The 11,031-nt window shown below is 35.1% G+C and overlaps 1 protein-coding gene across 4 annotated transcripts in view; it reads right to left on the minus strand.

The window, feature by feature from the left end:
- Positions 1-11,031, minus strand: part of ARHGAP21 (Rho GTPase activating protein 21) — a 135,522-nt gene that overhangs the window by 40,176 nt on the left and 84,315 nt on the right. For all 4 annotated transcript variants that reach the window (XR_008668750.2, XM_055352013.1, XM_031015314.2 and 1 more), the window contains 3 exons: positions 10,935-11,027; positions 9,338-9,416; positions 5,929-5,983 (listed from right to left, as the gene is read on the minus strand). Coding sequence is in view for 3 of the 4 variants with exons in the window: in XM_055352013.1 (XP_055207988.1) it covers positions 5,929-5,983; positions 9,338-9,416; positions 10,935-11,027 (227 nt within the window). In the remaining variant the exon portion in view is untranslated. The remainder of the gene's footprint in view (positions 1-5,928; positions 5,984-9,337; positions 9,417-10,934; positions 11,028-11,031) is intronic.

Raw genomic sequence — 11,031 nt, forward strand, 5'->3', positions numbered from 1 at the left:
AATGCTATTCTAGAACTAATATTTTAAAGATGACTCCTTTATTCAAATTTGGGAAGAAATATTACTGTTTAGTAATAGAAGTATACGGCTGGAACTATTAAAACTTGAGAATATTTTACATACTTCAGACATCTCTAATATTCCTGTATGGCAATTCTAAATGCTAAATAGTCTACATTACAGTCATAGGTCCCCACTTCTGAGTTGAGTTATCGCAAGGGGCCCTGAAATCCATACAAATGCAGGCATTAACAGTGAACATCTCACACACGCAGTACTATTATCTAATGTAAGCAGATATGGTTGAGATAAAATATGAATTCATTCAAGAACATTTTTCACAAAATGTACATTGTGAAACTCAAAAGTACAAACTTACTCGCCAGGGAACCCATTTTTTCCCCCAGAGATTTTAAAATAATTAGAATATCTGCCTGGGAAATGCTGTTCTAGAACTTTTTTTTTTTTTTTTTTTTTTTTTTTTTGAGACCGAGTCTCACTCTGTTACCCAGGCTGGAGTGCAGTGGCGCAATCTTGGCTCACTGCAACCTGTGCCTCCCAGGTTCAAGCAATTCTCCTGCCTCAGCCTCCTGAGTAGCTGGGATTACAGGCATGAGCCACCATGCTCAGCTAATTTTTGTATTTTTAATGGAGGTGGGGTTTCATTATGTTCGCCAGGTTGGTCTCGAACTCCTGACCTCAAGTGATCGACCTGCCTCGGACTCCCAAAGTGCCAGGATTACAGGTGTGAACCACCGAGCCCGGGTAGAACTAATATTTTAAAGCTATCTCCTTTATTCAAATTTGGGGAGGAATATTATTTTTGAAACCAATGTCATAAGAATTACATATTCAGTATTAACAATTTTGAATTTTAGTTAGGTTTTAAGCCCAAATGGATACTTTACAACATATGAAGGTGTTTTGATAGAATCAGACAACATTTAAATTTTTCCCAATTTACTAGCTCTTGTGAATTCAACAGAATATGACAAAACATTTTTAGCCATTTTTTCCACTCAGCCTTTTTGTATACCACTTCACATTCCTTCTTGAGCTTTCTTTACCCTTGTACTTAAGTATTACACCTTTTGGAGTTTAACAGCTTGTATTTTAAAAACTGAAGCCTTCCCTAACAGCCCTGTTTTGCCTATTAGATACAAAAAGCTCTAAAAAGTGGGGGGGTGGAGGGAGGAGGAGGAGGAGGAGGAAAATAAGAAAGATGACCCAAAGAATTCTTTCTTTGTAATTAGAACTCCAAACAGTATGTTAAATACAACTTAATATTAACAGCCTGGATCTTGATTATATGTACAATGCCTAATAGTAACTAAATAACCCTAAAATAATCTTCTAGTTCATTTTTTATACAGTCACATCAAAATCACCATGACCATACCTATGATAAATGGTAAACAAAACGAAACAGAGCAAAAAAAAAAAAAAAAAAACCCTGAAGAATAAATAAGGTGGTAAGATTAAAATTCCTGCCTTTCAGTTCACCTTTAACAGGTTATTAATTTAATGCCATTACCTATGATAAAAGCAAGAATAACTTCATGTTTGTTGGTAGATGCCAACCATGCCAGCGTAGGGAATGGGAGAAGGGGATGGTGTAGATGGAGAAGGACTTTCTTTTTATTATACCTTTCTGCATTATTTCAAATATTTTCAACCAGCACATACTATTCTTGTAATTATTTAAAAATAGATTTTAAAAAATTACAAAGTAAACTGCTGCTAACCTGCAAAATATGAAAGAACCCTCCAGAATTCATACTCTTGCTTCCCTCACTCTAGGCCGGACCACCTACATGTACACTTGACAAATGGCTACTTAATCTTAAATAGGATATTGTACTGATAATAGAACACATGAAATGCTTATTTTAAAAGTAATTCTAATAAACTTCAAGAAAAACTTAGTTTAAATTACATTTTTCAAATTATCACATATCCATAGAGCAGCAAAAAAGAACACTGGACTCAGAACCCAGAGGTTCACGTTGTAATAACAGCTCCAACACCAACTGGCAGGGTGACTTATGGTAAGCCACCTAAATAGTTCATCTCCACTCAACAGCAGTATAGGACTGTGGTTTAGAGTACAGGCTTTCATCTCAGACCCGCCCGAGTTCAAATCCTTATACCATTTGCTTTCTTCCTTATTATACCAGACATGCTGTTTAACTTTGCTGTGTTTAACATAGAACAGCACAAAGTAGGTTTAAAATGTCCTGGCCAAATATTAGTTATACCCAAGAATCTCCAGAGTTATAAAAACCGATTAACTTAAAATTTAATTTTTGAGTCAATGGAGCCAAATGCTTAACATTAAGTATCTTGGGTGATGAACCAAGAAGTATGCCCCGATCTAGTTCTCCTACCACTATCTCACTCAGGGAAGTATTCCCTTTGGTCGGTGCTATGGTCTGAATGTTTGTGTGTTCCCCTCCCCCAGTTCGTATGTTGACACCTAATCACCAGCGTGAATGAGTTAGGAGATGGGGCCTCTGGGAGATGATTAGGTCATGAGGGTAGACCTCATGTATGAAATTAGTGTCCTTATAAAAGAAGCCACAGAGAGCTGCGTCAGCTCTTCCACCAAGTGAAGACACAGTGAAAAGGTACTATCTATGAGAAAATGGGCCCTCACCAGACACCAAATCTACCTGAGCCTTGACCTTGGGATTCCCAGCCTCCAGAATATGAGAAATAAATTTCTTTGTTTATAGGCCATCCAGTCTAAGGTATTTTGTTACAGCAGCCCAAATAGACTAAGAGAGTCAGCATCATTGTTTAGGTGACCAGATTGGTGTGGCTATTTCACTCATGCATAGATAACATTTAATGGGGAAACAAAATCATTTTGGTTTTTGGAAATACAATAATAAACCTTTTTATTTTGCAATAAATACGAACCTGTCTAAGATACCAGAGTCTAAAATATTACAACAAAATACTGTTAAAATGATTAAAATGAATGTAATACTATTTATATTGTTAACCTAGAAAATATATGCTGGTTTAAAAAATGAGGCTGCCAAGCACAGGACTCCTATTACTAGCACTAGTTTAAAAACATAAATGAATTATTCTTAACTTTACTTCATGGTTTTAAACATTCTATCATTGTCATCCATGAATTATGAAACCTATAATCATATACCTGTCCTTACACGAGTCAAGTTTTAAGCCAAATTAAATTTTCTAGGCCACCTCTCAAAGGTGAGCAGAGCACTTCTAAAATAATTTGGTCTGTATATTACTTCAGGAAAAGAAAAAAAACCTCCATGCACTACCCAATCCTGCTGCCCAGGCAAACATATACAACCCACAAGTGTTTCCATGGGTAAATGATTTTTACAGTGGCTGTAAAAATGTTCACATTACCCATTGCTTTTCTTTACAATAAATATTCAACCTCATGGGAACAAATACATCTTTAAAAGCATATATTTTGAATAACAGATTTAAGATCTGCATAAGTACTTCTGAAGTGCATTAAAGAACATTTTAACTCTGTAATATATGTTAGAGACAAAATTATATATTCCTTTGATTTCTTAATGAATTACACTACATTCAAATGTGAATTAAGGATAGGTTAAAAAGTAGAGTTTTCTTTTATGATTAAAGGCATGTACTTTTATTTCTTAATGATTAAAGTAATTCAAATACCATGTTTTAAAAATAAATTTTATGTTACAGTATACCAGAACTCTTTACTGCTGAGCCTTGAAGATCTGTATGCTCATGTTATTTACTGAACTGGTTTTTCTCTGTCTCTGGGATACTTTGTATTTTACTTTTACTTTAGATTTACTTAAATAAAATATAACAAGACAGACTATTCTAGAATATGAATGAGTAACAGAACAAAACTAATTTTTCTTTAAGTGACCTGTTTTTCCATTAATCATATCATTACAAAATTACTCCTTCCATTGCATGAAGTGGTTTGCTGCTCTTCATCAATCACACTGCAGGATATTATGGCGATTCTGCATTTAATTGCTTCCATGCCAGCCATTCTGTGAAATGAGCACTGTTCCAAGAGCATCCAACCAGTGCCTTCACCTCGGCAAGGAAAGGGTCTACTGAAGATCGGAAAACAGTTCAGTTTCATAAGCTGATTCTGTCTTCAAGCCTTCAGATTGCAAGGAGGAAGCCAGGTAAATCCTTCGCTACCATATACATCATCTTCTGTATAAGAAGAGCACTAGAGAAGAATTCCCTATTTATTTCTAGTCTAGTTATTTTCATAGCCATTGGTGTCTGTGATTATGTCTGCTACATGATCACTATGCTGAATTGTCAGGGTAGCAACTCTACAACCACTTTTGCATGTCTAGGAAAATTACTGCAACTAACTGTATCTTCCTTCCTGAGCCTCCCAACTCCAGTTGAACTGCGTACTTCAGAAGGGTAATTGTTATCGGTACTAAGCCATTCCTAAGTAAAATCTACATGCCTTGAAAACATGGGGTTAATCCCCATGAGTTTCACTTAATTATAGTTTACATGTCAGTGAATGACTCTTTAGGATCAGCTTTAGTGATTTTTTTTATAAAACATGTTTACAGATTATTTAGGGCCTTTGATGAGCTAAGTTCAAACTACTGCCTTACAAACGAAGAACATTACTACACCATTTCCATTACCACGACAAAGAGTCCATACGCTCCCTGCTTTTCTTGAATTTAGCTATAGGTAATAAGAAAAAAACCCAATTGTTCACCAAAAAGAATTAAAAATAAATACTTCAGCGGCCACTGCCATTTCCTAGATCTAACTGTTAGTTGTAAGTATGTTACTTAAAGAGTTTTTCTATTTTATTCTACAGAACTGCAAAATCAATTGAAGGAAAGTGTTATTTTCTTGAATGAAATATGTGTGTGTATGTGTGTGTGCATATATATATATATATATTTTTTTTTTTTTTTGAGATGAAGTTTTGCTGTTTCACCCAGGCTGGAGTGCAGTGGCGCGATCTTGGCTCACTGCAACCTCTGCCTTCCGGTTACAAGCGATTCTCCTGCCTCAGCCTCCCAAGTAGCTGGGATTACAGGTACCCACCACAATGCCCAGCTAATTTTTGTATTTAGTAGAGATAGGGTAGAGATAGGGTTTCACCATGTTGGCCAGGCTAGTCTCTAACTCCTGACCTCATGATCCGCCCGCCTCGGCCTCCCAAAGTGCTGGGATTACAGGCGTGAGCCACCGTGCCCAGATGAAATTTATATTTTTATCATCAGAAGTATTTAAGCTTAGTAAAGGAGTTAAGTATTCCATTCAATTTCTTTCTTTATAAGAATCAGAAAAATATTTTAGACTAAATACTAAAGTTTTCAGGTTTCATTTCAAGACCATAACATATTTTCCCCTTAAGTTGTAGACTCCGTTCATTGTGAACATTTTAGGAACGAATTGATACTACTAACAATACTGCTTGGTGAATTTACAAACAGTAATATTTATTGGAAAATTAGAAAATGGCAATCATAAAGTTTGTCCTCGTATTAAAAAAATAAGATTCTATTTTTTTTTTCTCTGTACATAGTGAGAAGGACAAAGAAAAAAAGATTCTAATTCCTGGGGATATGCACTTGCACTCTGAACTCTTCCTTTGGTCCAAGGATGAACTAGAAGGCAACAATAGGACAAACTCTTTAGGAATCTCATTCTAAATGACAGCATTAAGAGTTCACTGTAGAATCAACATAACATTTCCATGTCACTTAATTGCAAAAACTTGGCAATGGTATTTTTGTAAAATGTAGAGAATTCCAGATTCTGTAAAAGGAACCAGAGGGTTTTTAAATTCTAGAATTTTTTTTAATTCCATCTTTAATACTTCCATCTCAAAAATATTTTCCGAACATTCATGACTGTAAAACAACTCATATATGAATAAATAAAACTTACCACTTGGAGAATGTCTTCATCTTTTGGCATAACACTAAGTTCCAATGTTGTATCACTGAAATTGAATTATATACTATTTTAGGAGAGGAAGAAGTGTATAAAAAAAGACAATGTAAAAACAGTTAACTCAGAAGTATTTTTTAAATTGTTTAAGAGTTTATTCTGGTTTTCTTATATCTTTATTTTTAAAATCAAATCATTAGAATGAAAAGAAGTCACTTTTGTATACGTAAGTTAACTATATACAAAAGAGGGACGGACCCCTGCCATGTTTGTGCTATTCATAATCAGTAAAGTCTTCTTTATAACATGTTTCTAATTTAGAAATATAAAGTATGTTGCTTATATTAAATAGTCCCAGGACAAACTCTTAACAATATCAGTATACAATTATTTATTGTTTTATTCAAGTCACAAAACAAATTATAGATTGTCATCATATATTCTGTTCAAATTAAAATTCATTAACATCGAAGAACCCTCAAATTTAATATTTTAAGTAATTTTTTTTTTTAGACTGAGTCTCACACTGTCACCCAGGCTGGAGTGCAGTGGCGCAATCTTGGCTCACTGCAACCTCTGCCTCCTGGGTCTAAGCCATTCTCATGCCTCAGCTTCCCAAGTAGCTGGGACTACAGGGCACGTGCCACCATACCCAGCTAATTTTTCTATTTTTAGTAGAGAGGAGGGCTCACCACATTGGCCATGCTGATCTGGAATTCCTGACCTCAAGCGACCTGCCCACTTCAGCCTCCCAAAGTGCAGGGATTACAGGCGTGAGCCACTGTGCCCAGCCAAGTAATATTAAACATCTTAATTTTGCAATATTCCCTCCTGGCCTCAGAAGTGAAGGAAATCGCTTTACTGTCACAACTACTGAGCTGACTCATTTTTAATAACCATATAACATTTCAACTATTTGCTTTTTTCCCTATGATTTACTTTTAGTGCCTTTACAGGGACAGCTCAAAGTCTAATTTTATTTTGGTTCTGTAAATTTCCTGTTGAAAATGATAGAGAAATTTCCCTAAGTTTAGAAAGTTCAAAGGGGTAAACAAAACTGAATCCTGTGATCTGGAGGTACATACAGATACGGCAAAGGTGCCGGGCGAAGTGGCTTTACGTTCCCAGGCCAAGGTGGGTGGATCACTTGAGGTCAGGAGTTCGAGACCAGCCTGGCCAACATGGTGAAAACTCGTCTCTACTAAAAATACAAAAATTAGCTGGATGTGGTGGCAGGTGCCTGTAATCCCAGCTTCTCAGGAGGCTGAGGCAGGAGAATTGCTTGAACCTGGGAGGCGGACATTGCAGTGAGCTGAGATCGTGCCATTGCATTCCAGCCTGGGCAACAAGAGTGAAACTCCCTCTCAAAAAAGAAATAATAAAATAAAATAAAATAAAAGTTATGGCAAAGGCAGTGCTACTATATCCACCAAATGCTTCAACAGCTAATCTAACAATATCAGACAGATTATCCCCCAATACAGTCAAGAGATTAAGAAACAACAACAAAAAACAAAATAATCTACTGGTGTCTCTTCTTGACAGATTTGAATCATTATGTTTAGTTTCATAAATGCTCAGATTATACTAAACCCATGAGAACCACAGGTTCAAATAAATTTAACTAGTAAAATATGTAGGTACTTTCATTTCAACCTTTAGAGTTGGTAGAAACTGATGTTTAGATAAACTCCTGTGCAAGGACACATCTGTTTGTTTGTTGTTTTTGTTTTGAGACAGGGTCTCACTCTGACACCCAGGCTAGAGTGCAGTGGCTCTATCAAGGTTCACTTGATTAACCTCACTTGACTGACCTCCTGGACTCAGGTGATCCTCCCACCTCAGCCTCCCAAGTATCTGGGACAACAGACACATACCAGCACGCCCAGCTAATTTTTTGTAGAGACAGGGTTTCACCATGTTGCCCAGGCTGGTATCAAATTCCTAGGCTCAAGTGATCGGCCCACCTCAGCCTCCCAAAGTGCTGGGATTACAGGCATGAGCCACTGCACCCAGCCCGCAAGGACACGTTATATTAATCCACTGCAGAATCTCAAGGGCTTTGTGATGCATTACCCATTTGCTACCAACTGCAGACAGAAGAAAAACAACACTTTTAATGGAAATAAGATTATGAAAAAATATTTCTCTAATATTCAAATTGATTTTAGTGGTTGAAGTGTTATTATTCTGAAAGATGAACTGTACCAGTAACAGAAGAATCAATGTAGATTTTGAAGAAAACAATGATTAAGTTGGTTTTTAAAGAAGAGATATTAACAAATACACTAAGTCTTTTAAGTTATGGGCTGACAAAACATATCGTTGTATTTATGATGATCTAAATTATTTTGAGGAAAAAAATTCTGGCAAATCTGTTTTCCCTTGGAGAGGCTTTAAATTCATTATCAACATTAGAGGCAATATTCAAGAGTTGTTTTCTGTTAGACTCCCATTAAATATTAAAACATTAAAGAAAACACTCTGAGATCAATTAATCATGACCATGTCATTTAATTGTAAGAAATGGCAATGTATTAGGGCATTAGTGTAAATAATTTAGATTACAGCATGAGCCACTCTAGACATACTTAGGAGAGCTTGATAAAAATCTTCAGAAAACGAACTGCACTTGAATTACAGACAGGTGAGTTTGGCCAACAGAAAGCATTAGATAATCCAAAAGTTCCTGTATTTGAATCTGAGAAGAACCTCTTACAACAGAGTGATGATCTGACTAGGCTCAGATCCATGGCCTAGCCTTGACAGAAATTCAATATGGTAACTCTTTGGTTTCTAACTTATTTGTAATTTGGAAAAATTTTCTAGTTGTGTGGGTGAAACAGAGTAGGACTAAATGATCTTCGAGGTCTCATAGACAGTCACTCTATAAATATGTGTGTATCTAACTTTAGAGCTCAAAATCCTACTATTCTGTAAAATGCAGGCAGACAAATGGATTAAAAGGGAATGTCTTGTTGTCTTGGTTAGAACAAATGAGTTCATTGAGGCTAGGAAGATTATTCAAAAAGATACTTAAAAGTAACATACCCCCGTTAAGAGGTTTTAAAATAAACTATATATGCATTTATTTATATATTAAAAACAAATTATACATTTGTCACTTCAAATAAAAGGGGTAAACACAGTAAATCTAAAGTGTGTGCTTTACAGCCTCTATGGGATTTTAATCATAAATCTGATAGATCTGTCAAACCAAAGCCACCAACTAAACTATCCTCAGATAGCTGGTCCTTGGCAACTCTCGAATGCATTATATCTAAGGGAAAGTTCCACGTCTCCTTGTCACCACAATTCCTTGTAAGAATAGAAGATTGTATTAAATCTATGTGCTTTATTGATCTATAAAACCCATCTTTGGGTTTTAATGTTTTAAGACTCTTACCTGTTTTGAATTAAAGCAATTACTTGGGAATAGGTTTTGCCAATAACACTTTCTCCATTGACTTTTATAATTCGGTCACCTTCAAAGAGAAGTTAAAAAACACATGAGAAATCCTGCAGAAAGTCACTTTTGAACACTTTTGAAATATTTCTTAAATAATGTCCTTATTTTTAATGTCATATATATTAAAATAATAAAATACAGAATTGTGAGAAAATTATTATCATAATTATAAAACAATTATATGAATATCCTAGCTTATTACTTTTAAAGTTTTTACAAAAGTAAATACATTTTAATATATCCAGCTTTTTGTGAAACTAGCCATGTTCTAAGTAAGAGTTCCAGTCATTACTGAATTTAGAAATTTCAAAAGGTCTAGTTACCAGGGGACCAGAGCTATACTACTTACGCTCCTATCAGTTGTTTCCTGAGTTGCAGAACTAATTATCTCTCCATGTACCCTGTCTTTTTTTCTTTTTCTTTTTTTTTTTTTTTTTTTTGAGACAGAGTCTCACTCTTGTCTCCCAGGCTGGAGTACAGTGGTGCAATCTCGGCTCACTGCAACCTCTGCCTCCCAGGTTCAAGCGATTCTCTTTCTACTCTGAGTAGAGTAGGAAAGGAAAAGACAGAAACAAAGAACAGAGGAAAGAAGAAAATAGGCAAAAATGTACTTTTTGTGTGCTTATCACAGCATATCTCCACTTCATCTTCCCAATCATGTGGGGCTTAAAATACGACAGATGATACATTCTAAAGAAATCCCACATGCACACTAATATACATATTATACATATTAATGATATTTAAATCAGGCTTACTTTAAGTATAATAAAAAAACTAAGGTGGGTAATACATTAACAGTACATCCTTATAAATCTTAGCAATGATGTCCACTACTTTCTAATATTTGTAGGTGAAAATATAGCATTGTATTTAAAAGGCAGTGAAATATAGCTTTTCAATAATTCCCATTTTAAATTGTCTAATGTTTAAAAAACAAAAGAAAAGAGTATTTTAGAGTGTGCATTAATATAAATGAAATCTCTACTTAGGGTTTATTAAAATCACAAATCACAAAACATTTTAGAACACACAGCTACTATATCCAGCCAATTAAGCCACATATACTGACACCTTCAGATGAAGCCAGGCTTATGTTCCGCATTGGAGACTTAAGCCACTTTGTGCTGCAAATTAATTAACTCAACTCTGTCAGATCAGGCACTTCCAGAACTTGAAAATCCAAGATTATTTCACTTAAATAAATACCTTCATCATTTTGCTACTTTGTAATCCTTTGTCAAAATTCAATGCATTCAAAATTTGTTCCTTAAAAGAGCCTCTAAGAGTCTATTATCTGTGTGGTAATTAAAAGTGCTCACAGTGTATCAATTTATATTGTTATTTCTGTTCAAACCCATTCATATGGGCACCAAGAAACATAATTAGTTCTCAAAATTAGTAACAACAGATGTGAAGGAAAAGGAAGAAGCATACAGAAAGATACAAAAGGAAAAAATATCAAATATGAAATATGGAAGAAATAAAGTGAAAAAGAAATTAAAACATATTGTTTAAAGAAGAATATCAGCACCTGTACATAATCCAGCTTCAAAAGCAGGTCCTCCTTCTTTAACTTGCTTAACAAATATGGTATCCATTGGTTCCAAGCGGTTTCTTTGTTTTCCTGT

This window comes from Gorilla gorilla, chromosome 8, assembly GCF_029281585.2.
Source record: "Gorilla gorilla gorilla isolate KB3781 chromosome 8, NHGRI_mGorGor1-v2.1_pri, whole genome shotgun sequence".
Taxonomy (NCBI): Eukaryota; Metazoa; Chordata; class Mammalia; order Primates; family Hominidae; genus Gorilla; species Gorilla gorilla.